General features: G+C 37.4%; 1 protein-coding gene across 3 annotated transcripts in view; it reads left to right on the top strand.

Moving 5' to 3' along the window:
* Positions 1–14,548, top strand: part of TRAPPC12 (trafficking protein particle complex subunit 12) — a 44,506-nt gene that overhangs the window by 21,402 nt on the left and 8,556 nt on the right. For 2 of the 3 annotated variants that reach the window (XM_042809857.1, XM_042809848.1), the window contains exons 6-8: positions 2,688–2,800; positions 7,910–7,982; positions 11,114–11,187. In XM_042809857.1, the coding sequence (XP_042665791.1) occupies positions 2,688–2,800; positions 7,910–7,982; positions 11,114–11,187 (260 nt within the window). The remainder of the gene's footprint in view (positions 1–2,687; positions 2,801–7,909; positions 7,983–11,113; positions 11,188–14,548) is intronic. The other variant, XM_042809866.1, reaches the window with a different exon arrangement.

The following is a 14,548-nucleotide window of genomic DNA, read 5'->3' as shown; positions in this document are numbered from 1 at the left end:
TGTGTGTTCTCTGATAAAATATTCTGCTATTCAGAAGGATTATAAGGAAACTAGGGAAGAGGACAGAAATGGAGTTAAATATAATTTCAGCAGCCTCTCTAATCAGGCAGTAAGCAACAGAAATTGAGTGGTTGGGTACGGTGGATGCTTACACACTAAATGACTTGCAGGGTACTAGTTATGTCACGGGTATCAAAAAGAACCAGAAGAAACGGATTCTACAGCTTTAATTCCTTCTGCATGAAGCAGTCATAAATTCTAGTTTGAGAAATCATTACACTGCCTACCCTTTACAGCATGGGTCAGCTTCTTTGTGGTTTTGTTTGGTGAGACCTCTCATCACACTCAACGTACATACTAAGGGGCACACTGGAATACTTTTTAGTCCCATACTTTAAAGGGAAATATTCAGCGGTTCAGAAATAAATGATACAGTTCTGAATTCTTACTGCGGCTGAGGTCTTAGTTGCAATAGGGAATAAATCAGATTCCTGTGATGTCTGGTTGGTCTGGAGTTCCATTTATTATTCTCATATCCTCTGGCACCAGTTTGGGTGATGTAGGTTGATAATGGGTTATTCCTTCCCATTGCCTGGGTCATAATCACGTGGCTTCATTCAGCGATATATAAGATCAGTACTTCACAAAATATGCAATCCCAAAAAGTGCTTTACAAAAAAAATGTGCAAGTTTTATTAAAATGGATAAAGTGAGACATTTCATCTGCACTCCATTAAATATTCATCTATCTGTATGTTGAGCTGTTCTGTTACCAATTCACATTTTCTGTATGAGTGTTTATTGAGTTGACCTTTTGCCACATTTTACAAGAGAATGGAACATTACAGCCTTTTTCAGAGTTGAGAGTGCTGGAACACAGTCATTAATAAAAAATGTTGCTGAGACTTAAGATTCTTTACATTCTGTACATCACATTGTCCAAAGCTTTACTACTTGAACAAAACTTTTTTTTTTTAATCTTTTACTTAGAAATCCTGCAAAGCATAGCAATATATGAATATTCACGTGTTACTGGTAAATTAAATCTACTTTTCTCCAGAAGAACAGTACCAAAATAGCTGGATCTGGACACTTGTTTATTAGCAGGATTATTGTTTGATGGTGGAATTAGAACTTGGTCAACAATAAGTGTGGCAATGAAGGTAACGTGCCTGGGGTCAAGTTTGTTTCCGTAGATTTACCATGCTGATTCACAGCTTATGTCTGCAAGCAATTTTGCCAAGGTTTTCTGGCTCAGAATTTAATCTTACTTTTACCATACTTTCCTTTGTTTCCCCACAACAAACATACACACACCCACTGACTGTCCCTTGTTGTTGAGATAGGTATGTAAAACAGTTCACATTCTTTGCTACTTCTTCAATAACCTTTTTAATGTCTCTAGAAAGAAAGGCAGTTTTGTTTTCTTAATCTCTGTTCCACATATGATGATGCATGCAACTTGTGTGTACTTCCTTAAGGGAACACAGCAGGCATGGAAGCCACTGGGAATAGTTAGCTGTGGAAAAAGAGAATTTATGTAGATGTAATTGGTGTACTCTGAAGGTCATAATTAGTGAAAGAGGTTTGCGATGAAAATTTTGTCAACCTTTCAAAAAATGTCTAGAGGCAGTTACTCACTGTACATAGCATTTAGCTCTTTGACATATAAGCCCGTTAAGAACAGGTGCAAAAATCTTTTTAAAAAGCTCCTGAGTCCTATTTGTGAGAAAAGATGAGGCAAGAGGTGAGTTGAGAAGGAAATCCCCTTAGAATATGTCTAAAGTAAGCAAATGTATTACATTAAAATATTACAATGGTAACATGCAGTTTTGCAAGGCTTCTTTCCCCAATTATACTTGCTCCTATTTTGTTGTTATTGTTGTTAATTTTTTTTGTTGTTGTTAGTAGCAGTTTATGATCATGTTCAGTGTTATTCTCTGTGTAAAGGAGTTATGCAGTTATCTGAAAAACAAGATGCTGGGATTCTCTTAAGTTCCTAAAACTGAAGTTAGCCAGGATGCTTGTAATCTCCAAGATGTTTGTCTTTGGTAAAAAGAAAAATTAATATTAAAGCAAGCTAATATTAAAATAAAGACATATCTATTATGACAAGTGTATTAGGCTTTTACATGCCTGCATATTGTGACTTTTTAGCCTAACTCTTTTAAGACCAACGACTCCACCTTCGTTCTTTTGCATTAACTGTAAGATATGCATAATAATTGATGTTCACAGCAATAGTAGTTGTAGTTTCAGTTGTAGCTGAAACTTAAGTTCCATTTTTTCAATCCTTTATTTTACTTGATTTATTAAATTATTTAATAAACATTTTACTTCCATGTATATCTTGTTCTTGAAAATTCGAATGAGGTACACTCTTTTCTTGCCTTCTTACTGTGGTTATATATGTATTTATACTCTTAAAACATGTATCCTTTTAAATGTATTTAAATAAAAATGAATATGTAACTATATACATTTATATAATATTTAAACATAACATTGCATGTTAAAGCTAGGAAAAAGGTTGTTATTTTCTCTTCTTTCGTCAGGAACAGAAAATAATATGAAGGTAAAATAGACTTTGTGTCATGTATACTTGTGAGAAATACCTTTGTGATGTAGGCAAATTGTGCACTGCTCATTATAGCAAACACATTTAGTGAAGTTAATTATGATTCTAGGTTCCATGGTTCCTTTCTCGATGCGGATTTTACATGCTGAACTTCCTCAGTACCTCGGTAATCCTCAGGAATCACTTGATAGACTGCACAGTATGAAGATAATCTGCACCAAGGTAACAGATTCTCTATGCCCTGGCCTTTCTTGATATTTAGAAAGTGTATTTTCTTGTCCTTGCAAAGAACATTGTTTCAACTCTGACATTTTTGATTCCATCTTGATACAAATAAGGAACTCATTAATAGAAATAATTAAGTCTCTTCTATTTTATGAAACAGCATCTTTCTCTCCTTTGTTTGATAGAACAATGGAAAGTGGAGTTCTCTTACTTGCTTTCTTTTGCCAGACAAGACACAGAGGACAGCATGCAGACATGTTCAAGGACAAGTAGGAGAGTTTATTCCCTCACTTAGCAGCATCTAGCTAGCTCAAAACAGTTGTTAATCGTAAAATCATGAGATGTTTTGGGTTGGAAAGGACTTAAAGATCATCTAGTTCCAGACCCCTGCTGTGGGAAAGGTTGGCAACCACCAGATCGGGCTGCCTAGGACCCCATCCAACCTGGCCTTCATGGATGGGGCATCCACAGCTTCTCTGGGCAACTAGTTCCAGTGCCTCACCACACTTCACAGTAAAGAATTTCTTCCTTATGTCTAAGGCTAGTTTTTTTTTGATTTAAAAGTGTTACTCCTTGTCCTGTTACTACACTCTTGTGTGTCACTACACATAAAGAGTTCTCCTTGTTTTCATGTAGACATCTGTATGGCCGCTATCAGGTCTCCTTGGAGCCTTCTCCTCTCCAGACTGAACAAGCCCATCTCCCTAAGCCTGTCTTCGTAGGAGAAGTGCACGAGCACTCTGATGATATTTACAGCCCTCCTCTGGATCTGCTCCAGCAGCTCCATGTCTTTTTTGTTCTAGGCATCCTAGATAGTACTCCAGGTAGGGGCTCACAGGAATGAAGTGCAGGAATGATCAAAATCTCAGCTCCATCCTTCAGAAATAAACTGGATAGCTGGTTTTGGAGATGGCAGTCATTTGTGAGCATAAATCAAACTTCTGAGCTTGGTTTTGGGATTGTGGTTTTTTTTTTTGTTTTAAAAGACTACTATAGAAATAAGAGTGTGAAAAAGGACAGTTTGTAAATAAAAATATATTTTTATAAGATAACTGGTGATAATTTAACCATTTCAAATTGTGTAGGGTTATCTGGAAAACCCACTGTTTAAATATATGCTTTGTTTTGGTTTTTTATAAAATGCTATTTGTCTACTAAATGAGATCTCACCAGGAATGTTCAAGAATAAAGCACAAGCATAAAGCTTACGAAAAGCCATGACATAACCAAGAAAATAATATAAAGAATGTACACATTAATCTTAATATTTAAATATGATGCTTAGGAACCATTTGGGTTGTAACAGAATTAATTGGGGAGCTTTCAACCAAAAACCTCTAGTGTTTTACTTCCCTACTTTAAAAAGTGGAAAAATAATCTTCGGTCATCCTTATTTACAGAAGGGCATAGGAATAGTCATTATGTAAATGAGATGATCTTGGAGTCATAAAAATTGAGAGAGAGAAAAGACCTATTAGCTCACCTAGTCTGTCTCTGTGCAATGCAAGGTTGTTTTCCAGTTTTTAATGAGCCAGCCTGTGGAGCTGAGGCCACTTCCCCTGGGAGGCTATTCCAGGCTAATGCTAATGCATTCTTATCGTAAGAAAATTTGTCTTCCTATTTTGTTTCTCTTCCTTAACGTGATTATGTTATTCCTACATGATACCTCTTTTTAACCTCCTAAATTCCCTCCTGCTTTTTGTTGTACACGTGCTGCAGATGCTTGATTAGCTATTCAACTTTAAGACCTAACCATATTTCCTTTGTCACTATTTTGGTAACTCAGTCTCTTCAGCCCCCATCCTACTTATATATCTCTGAACCAAACTGGAGGCTGAAATGAAAAACATAATTTTTGTTTTCCCTGTAAAGGCAATAATATTTTTATTTTTTCCAGTATCCCTGCAAGTCTGTGATCATGATCTGATCTGATCTTTTACATCTCTTGCTTATAGGTTCGACATTTAAGAGTGAAAAAATCTGTAATGCAGAAGGCCTAATACATTTTAGGGGAGGAATTAAGTGAAATAGTTTTTTCCTGTGTTGTTGCTGGTCCCCCTGATGTGGATTGCCACAGTGAGTTGTTGACCTTACAAGTATGCCTTGAAGTAAATTGACTCCAAACAGTCCAGACAGTAAGAGCAACAATAGTAATTCAGGTCACAGAAAATTTTGTTATTTTCCAGTGTTTTAAAACATAGATAAAATTATTTAAATGCTAATTCTGCTAAGGACATGCTAATAAATGCTTACCCAGAGACCAAAATGTGAAAAGAACAACAGTCATGCTTGAACTAAACTCTTCTCTTGTTTGTGCCTGTCTTCCTAGCTGAATGAGGGAGAGCTCCATAAATTACATGCATCGCACAGGCTGACATATTTTGATTTTAACCCTAATCCTTGAAGTGACAGGGCTGTACTGTGCTCTCTACCAACTGGGTGGAGTAGTGGCAGGTGGGTTAACAGTCTTGCTTCCTGAAAAAGCCTCTGCAACTGTTATCCTTGCAAAACTTTCCACAATCCAAAATGCCACTCAGCCATCTGCCACTCCCTCTGCAGTTCCACTGCTCTTCTTTATGAGGAGTTGTGTCCCTCCCTGCACATACTCCACATATCTCCCACCCTTTGTTTTAATATAGGTTGATGAATTTTCAGTTTTTAAGTACAGATTGCTTTTCCTCTTTATTTTCATTCAGCTTCCAGTTCTGGTTCAGTTACTTTGAACACATAAGTATTCTGTGTCTCACATATAATTTCAGTCTGGGGAGTGTTTCTCAATCCCTTGTTTGATGAGTTTGTAGAAATAATGAGGCTGAATACCCAAAACACAATTCCAGAAGCACCCTAAAAAAGATTATTTTGAGTAAGAAGCAAATGCTGATGAAAAGTTGTGGAAGAAGGAAGAAATTATTGAAAGGAGATACGTAGGACGGGAAGGTAGGAATGCAGTGTGTGTAGATTCGTGGTTGCAGCATACAGTCTATTGATAGGGGATGGAACAGAAGTCTCAGTGAAACAGTCCTGGCCAGTGAAACTAATGAGTTTGTGTTTATAAATATTTTGAACATAAAACCATAGGTCATGTACACATCTTGTTTAAAGTTAATAGTAGAACTGTTCAAAGATACGTCTTTACATTTGAAACAAGGATGTTTGGAGACAGACTGTATGATACAGCTAGAGTAAACAGCTCTCCATCTGTGGAAAAGCAGGATGAGGCTATCTGTTAAAATTGAAGATTTCATGTCATCTAACCCGGACAACTTACAGTAAGAAACTACCAGAATCATTAATGTTGTTATTAAACAACTCATGGAAAATTGAGGAAATGCCCTAACACTGAAAGACTGCAGATGATTTCCTACACGTAAGGAAAGGCAAAAGGAGAAAGACCTAGGGAATAAGACAATTAGCCTCAAATCAGCCCCGAGTTCTGTTTTAATTACGTTGAGCTTGAGGTGACAGCCAGATATCCCCAGGTAATATCACTGAATGTTTAATGTGGTATTCTAATTGTATGTTAATATCTAATTATTTCTTTTCTGATGATATTAGTTAGGGCATTTTCAGATAAAGGCTTTCTCAAACAAACCTATTGTCTTTTTAATCAAGAAAATACGTTTCATTGTTGGAGGCACTGTTATATTAAGACCATCTCAAGAGTAAGAACACTGAGTCTGGTTGAGAAGGAGACCCAATCACTAGGTGTTTTCCAGGGGAAGAGGCAGAGGATGTTTTTTTGGGGAAAATAGACAGTAGGATGTTTGTGGCCTGTAGAAGACAAGGTTGTCTTCTTTACACACTTGGTGCTTCAATTTTAAGTGTTGTCCACGTTTCTACACTGTTGCACTAATTGGGTCTGGGATTCAGTCTTAGAGGTATGCTATTATGATCTCATAATTTGCCACCTATCAACTGCACAGTGATGTCTGTGCAATTGTTTGCTTGTAGGCTCTCAAAATTTGTATCTGTTGTAGCACCTAACTAGGCTTTCACTGTGGTCTCTGAAAAGAGGTTGCTATCAGACCAATTCCTTCCCACCTTAAGATGGCATCAACTGACTTCCTGGAGGTCCAGATTGCTCTCCATTCACTACAGAAAGTACCAACACACTGTCTGAGGCCAGATTAATTCTGCCTCTTTTTGCTTCTGAGTGTTTCCTATGGTTTTTTTAAGTGTTTGTTTACAAACCACTGAGCATAACTGGAGTGTTTTGCTGGTGAGGAAAACAACAATTTTTCTTATCCTGATGGAAGCTCTGTTTTTGAAAGTGTGCTCGGCCCCAGACAAGGATATGTCTTATATTTCACTAATTGCCTATCCACAGTGGCTGATTAAATAGCAATGGCTTTAATGGGTTTTTGAAGGAAATCTCAAGCAGAGTTCTACAACCAAAGTTATAAATCTCTAGAAGGACAAATGGAGTGGTTTGTGGGAAATGAGAGAACAGATTTGGAGAAACTGCAATGGAATTACAAAATGGAAAGTTGACCTGCATTTCAAATGGAATTTTATGTATGTGTTTTTTAAGTGTGTAAGACACAGTCTTCATTAAGTGCACACTCTCTTTCTTCCAGTAATGTAACAAATGTTTCATTCACTCAACAATTTGGATGATTTAAAATCCGTAGTAAATAAAGGGAAGCAATAAAACCCAAATTTTGAGAAGAGAATTAGAAAACTTTATTAAGGACGAAAGGAACAAGCTGTTTCTGAGACCATAGCCCACAGTTAGGGTGGGAGAGTTAAGAGAAGATGGCTTTGTTAGAAAAATCAACTTGATGTTCTTTCTGGTCTTTAACATTCATACTCTGGTGAAACATATTTTGTGTTTTGTTTAACAAAATGTGTTTGTTCCTTGAGCGTGCTGACATTTAATGTTCTGCGAGTATCATAAACCTGAACTCTTAACATCCTTCTACCATACAATGGCTTTCTTTGTGCAATTTGTCTAGCTATGGTAATAATCAGTAATTTTGAACTGCATCTAGGTGAAACATTTCTGCTTGAATTGGTTTTCACGTCGACTATCATTTGTAGATAATTTGCATTTAATACATAGCACTGCTAAAACTCATGTTAGTTACTTTAAAAAATTTACTGCAGATATTAGAAAATTTGGAACAAGGCTTAGCTGAAGATGGAAGTATGACTAACATTACACAGGAGAACAGACAAGGTATGTATTCTTTAAACATTTTTTCACAGGCAGTATGGTTTTATCACTTGCCTAAGCATGCCGAAAGTTTTCACAAGACTGCCCCAGAGTCGTTAAAACAGTATTTTTGTTACCTCATGGCGTACTCAGCATCTAAAATGATACACTTCTACTTTTAGTTGCTGGAATTAATTTCACACTTTTACCCATGATCAAACTGATGCACTAAATCAGTTTCTTTTTTCCCACTTAGGAGAAACAAAGAAGATGGCTGCCATTCTTTAGTAATGCTTATAGAAGCGTATTACTGTCACAGTTAGATCAGTGTTTCATATTCATTGTTGCCTCATTGGCTCCTCTCAATCCTCATACCTAAAAGTTAGGGAATTTCTCTACGTTTCCTGCTATCATGCATTAGCTATGCTTGCCTGGGATGTTGCTGTAGAGATGTCTAATCTCAGTGCAACTGTGTGGTGCTTGGTGAGTCAAGTCTGTCACTTATTAAAATGAATTTCAGATCTACGTTATTTTCAGATCTATATCTACAGTTTCAGGTCTACATTTATATTATTTTCATCATTTTTTTTATGAAATAATGTGTTTGGTTTTTTTTCCTATTCCTTCTATCTGAGCTGTTTAACTTCAATAGTGGAGGATACATTACTGCATAAAGGTCATCTGGATAAATTGGTTGTCCAAGCATCTTATTCTCTTTTTTTAATGGAATTTATACTAATGAGGTAATTTGTGTGTGCTTAAGAATTGAAGGCAAGATGACATTTTAGGCATAGTTAATGGATTGGATGAACTGCTCACGGTGCCTAGCAATATGGACATTAAAAATATCATACCGTTCAGCTTCTGCTAACAGTCTGAAGAAATCTTACCAACTTCTTTCTGTGATAACATGAGACATGGAAATAACATGAAGAATACAAGAAGTTAAGCTTTGCCTCTGAGGTGGGAAGTGGCCAGATATAGCTGTTAGCAGAGTAATCATTTATTATGAACAAATCCCTAAAACTGTGTCTGTGTGGAGTGGTGCAGTCCTGTCTTCAAGTTCTGGCCTTCAAGTGTGGCTGGACATAAAGCCTTTTCAGTGTGTCATTGTACTCCACTAAAACACCATCTAGTTATGCCCTAAGAAAGTTACTGCATGTGTGAGCAGTGGATGTCACAAAGGCTTTTGCTCTTCTCAAAAATAGTTAGGAAAAAGCAGAGAGAATCTGATATTTAAATGTTAACGCGCACTATCAGTCTATTTTTCTCTCCCTGTATCTGCTAATCTTCTTGCCTCTGTGTACTTACCTCATTTTCCTATTACCTTTCTACTCCACTTTCGTCCCTTATATCCTCGTATTTTTTTCTTTTTTTTTTTTTTTTCTCTGTGCCTTTAAAATCAAGAGTCAGATCCCCTTTTAGGGCACAGGGACTTTTTTCTTAGCTGTGTCATAATCCTGTGTCCTGCAGGCATGTGAGTTTCTGGCTCCTCAGTGCTGCTGCTTCAAAGCTGAGAAGAGCTCAAAAGGAGGGATGGGGTGCAAGGCAGCAGCTGGTGGCCAGGGGACAAGGCTGCTGAAGCTGTCCTGTTTGTGGGGACTGCTGACTGCTGTTGTCAATGAAAGCCATGTCTGCTCCCTGTCTGCTCCTTTACTGCATTTGAAGCTACAGGAGGCTGATAACGTTGTTTTGGGTTTTTTTGTTACTTTTTTTCCATGCAAGGCCAAGCTGAAGCAAAACTTAGGAAATTTGTTTGAAGGCAGCCATACTTCTTTATGGGGATTATGCTTAGTGACTAGTTTCCTTACTGCTGGTGTAGGAAGGTGCCACACCAGTCAGTTCATCATATACATCTCCTCTGGTCTGAAACAAAGCACCTCGTCTGGCAGTTTTACAACAGGAGGAGAGATAGAGCATTGCATCGCCTGCCTGATAATGCATTATATAAGATGCCAGTTTTACAAGTTAGCACACAGAAATCCTGTTGAAATGGATGGCAGTATGAAGTACAGAGCCCTCCATAAATAACAAAAATAAACGTTTGGACTGTAAGTGTGCCTGAAAGGACCTGCAGAGCAGTTTTCAGGCATTTTTCAGGCATTGCACAATGAACTGGTGTTGGGTTTTCAATTCTGTTTACTGCTTGACAGGTTTTCCTTAGCCCCCTTCTGCCTGCCAGTCATAAAGGAGTTTTTAGGATTGGAAGCAAAGAGGAGTGGACATGCCACCAGATTCTCTTCTTATTTGTAATGGCACTTACATGTGTTAAAAAAATTTATCTGTGCAAGCTGGCTGGGCTACAGTATGGATGCAGACGAGTGGTCTCCGTTATCCCATTCTCATAGAAAATGCCCTTTCGCCCTTTCCCTCCTCAAATCATTACAGTGACCTTGACAGCTGATTGACTGAGACCCATTTATTTTTCAAATGCACTGAACGATTACTCCTGATGTTTATTTGGAGGATTAGAGGAATATTTCTAGCATTGATCTAGTGAAATAGATCAAGAGAAATAGGGATCTTTATGAACTGTTCTCTTAAAACATCAGGAGTCTGCCTGCAAAGCAAGAGAGAAGAACCTGCTGCTGCAGCTTTTAATGCCTGCAAGCTCCAGGAGCGTGGGGAAAGCAGACAGGCTTGGCAGATTTCTTCCTGCATAGCTCTAAGCCAGAGGCAAGCACAAATAGTCCCAGACCCAGACAGTTCTCACCCTGCAAGCTTTGGCTCTAAAATGCCATTAGCTTTGTTTGATTTTTGAGTTTATCACATTTAGTCCTGTAGATGATGTGTTTTTAAATTGATGCTCATTATCAATTTAATCTTTTTATGCACCTTTTGTTCTTGAATTAGAAAATACGTGGCTTCTTGCAGTGCTTAATGCTTGGCTTGAGCTCAAGGCTGAGCGGCTGTCTGTTGCTCTGCATTGTGCCATCGTGTACGGTCCCCAGCACCGTGTGAGTAATTCCCTCAGAGAGATGCAGCATTTCTGTCTGATGATGCAGCATAGCTGAGAATTATATATTCTAGGCTAAAACCCAGTGATGTTAACAAGGGGGATCTTTCAGAATCGTAATTCATAGGACCGATAATTGATTGCAGAGAAGAACCTCTAATTTATTTGTGCAAATTCACAAGCTGCTCTTATTTTGCAGCCTCTGTTCAGCTGTGGAGGTCACGTCTGGGCCGGGTGATGTACTCCATGGCAAACTGTCTGCTAATGATGAAGGTACGTGGGTGGCAGCAGCTGCAGAGGTACCGTATATTCCAGAATAGAACGCTGCAGAAAGTGCTGGAGAATTACTGGTGTGTAGATAAGGGAAGACTACCTGACTGTACTTGGAGGCTTTGCATAGTGAAGAATTAATTAGACTTAATAATGCCTTATTTAATAGATAGCTATTTGCAGTAATGCTCTTTGGGAACATATCTACTTATTTCTCCCAAAATCATCCTGGAGAGTGTGCAATAACAGTGGAAAATTTGCATTTTTAAATTGAATTTTTCAAACACTTAGCTAAATGCTGTAATTAAAAGCAATTATGTGCTCTTTTTCAAAGTGTGCACTAATAACATTGCTCTGTTTGTGTGCATTATTAATACTATAGACATTGTATATGATGAGATCCAGAACATCTAAATACATCTTTCCTATCTCAGCTGTAAGATATCTTCTTTCAAATTTAAATTCTTACTAATAGGTGGAAGGAAAAAGAAGGGAATAAAAGGAAAAGTAACTGGCTAGCACTGTTTTGTTTTGTTTCTCTCTTGACTCCCCCTTACTCTTTAAGACCCTTCTGGTGCATTTGGTGGAGCACAAGCTTCTCGTGTTCAGCAAGCAGAAGAAATAAAACCATTTCTGCCATTCACCTCATGCTCAGAGAAATAGGTTTATCACTATCCTAGGCTTGCAACAAACTGCTGTTATGCAGAGCTTAACTGTGCTTCACAAATTAATTAACAGCACAGACTCAGAGCAGTACTGTCAGCACTATAATCTTCACAGACCACAATTTGCACTCCCTGCCTCCTGTTGTTTGATTGCCCAAGGTCATGCCAAATCTGACGTTCACTAAGCTGCTTTCCAAACTAGGATTCCTTGATGCTCCATTCATAATATGAATGTAGTAACTTGGAAAGCACACATTTTTCAGGTAAGATACAGTTGCCAAATACTCCCTTACATGAATTGCAATACGCTTTTTATGTGAATTAGAAAAAAGGAAATTTCTATTTGTAGTTACATTGTAATCAAATGATTTCTGTCTTGAATAGATGCAATTTGTCCATTAAACCTTGAAGTATTTTAACGAATCAATAAGCATTTGTTTTGAAGGAGGCACTTGACATAGGTTCAGTTCTTAAGGAACATGCTTTTTCACTAGGCAAGTGGAGAAAAGCACAAGTTGCCATCTCAAACAAAGCAAGTGCAGAAATAAGAAAATGTTGGTAGTAAGTTGTTTCAATTTCACTTTACTTTTGGCTGTAATTTCTTTCTAATGTTTTCACTGCTATTCTTCTCGTGTACACACCAATCCAAGTGCATGCACTGTTCTCATCTTCCTTCTGATTTGATCCTTTTAGTGCTGTTTTCTGCTAGCAATACATTTGTGAATACCAGTTATCACCTTTTTGGAAATGGTATTTCAGAAATACTGCAGCTCAGATACTTCCCGAGGTCGGTTTTATTTAGGGCCTCACAGATGTCAATTTAGAAAATGACATTTCAGCTGTAACCTCCAGATTACCTACAACTGCATGTTTAGGTGTAAGTACGCCCCTCTGAAATTTGCATCTCAGCACTGGCTGTGGAGCAATTGTGAGTATCACAGTTTTTAGACGTATCCGTGTATGGGCAGGTAGAGAGTCTTACAGATCTTTGTACACAGCCGTGTTGCATTTAAAATCACAGCAGGTCATCAACTTAATTTATTCTGCCTGTGTGACAGATCTTCAGTGAAATAATTGTATTGCCTAATTATGAACTTACTAATTTTAAGACCATTCTAACAACCAGCAATACTGCAATCATCTTCTCCACCTTCCGGAGCGTTCAGAGTGTTCGCTTTAAAACAGTTTCTTCAAATAATCTTTTAACACAATTCTTTTAATTCTCCCATGAACAATTATATTAATTGAAGGGCATTCCACCTCACCATTTATTTTTGCTGTTGTGTAAGACACTTTAAAAACTGAGCCTTTTATTCAAGCGTATGTAATAATTTGAAAAAAATGGTATTCGTTCTCCAAGTCAGTGCCATCTATTGCCATCTAGTGAACGTTTATGAAACTGCAGGGTGGTCATATTTTATCTCCAAGTTCTGTTGGGTAGCTTGTGCTATTAGATTAATAAGAATCGTTATTTAAAGGTAAAACAATTAGAACAGCGGTATAGAAAGAATCTGATTATTTTTATTGACCTTTTTTCTTTGTCCAACAAACTTCAGTAGTATTAAGTAGGGAACAGTCTTGTCAGAACTGACTCTTCAAAATTAAACAGAGCAAACAAATATAAGATCAGATGTTGGACCTATGGCTCTTTAAATCTGTCCCACTTCTCCTCAAAGCCAATTAGGTTTATTTCATGTCTTCTGTCTTTTGTGTTACTTATCTGAGTCAAGGAATTCTGTTCATGTAGCACAGTAATTTTTACCTATTAAAATATGTTATTTGCCCTCTTTAGCTTCATAGCTAAACATCTCATTTAATTGTTGAGATGGTACGTTGTTTTGAAAGTTGTGTATGAGGTGTAAATCCAATTTAACCAGGCTTGCCCACAAACCAACAAGTTGCAAGTTTCCTTTCTAATCACAAGCCTCCTTTGCCCTGAGGCCATATCTTCTAGGCACTGAATTCTACCTGCGTAGCCCTCTACCTGTGTGAAAGACACAGCTGTTTCAGTAGCAGTTTAAGGCAGTCTCACTGCATGCAAGACTATATGTCGATTTTCTGTTCACTCCCTTTCCTTTGAACATTTCTTAGACATATTCTAGCATCCTTCTGTACACAACTTAGTGTGGTGACTTAACTAAGTGACAAGTTACAGAAATGGTGGATGTCAGTCATAGCAACTAAATCAGCTTTTACATGCTCATGTACAGGGGAAAATTAAGAGGTGGAAATACAGCAGGAAGGCAAGGAGAGACAAGTTAACATGCATCACTGTAGACTTTCATTTACAAGAACTGTGGGCTTAAGTCGCTATGGAACTGTTCCCTGAATATAGCAACGTGAGAGAACATTCATTTAAAATGCAGCTGATGATGTGCATTGCTTCATTTCAACAATGTAATTGCAAAATGTCTGTCATTTTAGTAAATCACCATGGAAGTGTTTTAAGAACTTTTTAAAGTTCTTTTCATCTGAGCTAAAATTGCTTTTGACATTATCTTATCAGACTTCTACCTCTCAGAGGAATAAATACTTAAGTACTTTCCATATATATTATAAATGCACTCTAATTAAAGGCATGTTTTGCATTTTGTAGGATTTTTTTTCAGTGTTGTCTTAGCTTTTGTAAAAAGCCTTGGAATCATTTTTAATTTGGGTCTAAATACAATTAAAACTGTACAAAGGAGGCTATAGCACCT

The sequence above is a fragment of the Centrocercus urophasianus genome, unplaced genomic scaffold, assembly GCF_019232065.1.
Source record: "Centrocercus urophasianus isolate 14NV4802_14NV808 unplaced genomic scaffold, USGS_Curo_1.0 seq_10, whole genome shotgun sequence".
NCBI lineage: Eukaryota > Metazoa > Chordata > Aves > Galliformes > Phasianidae > Centrocercus > Centrocercus urophasianus.
Note: the sequence above shows the minus strand (reverse complement) of the source record. Positions and strands in the feature narration are given on the sequence as shown.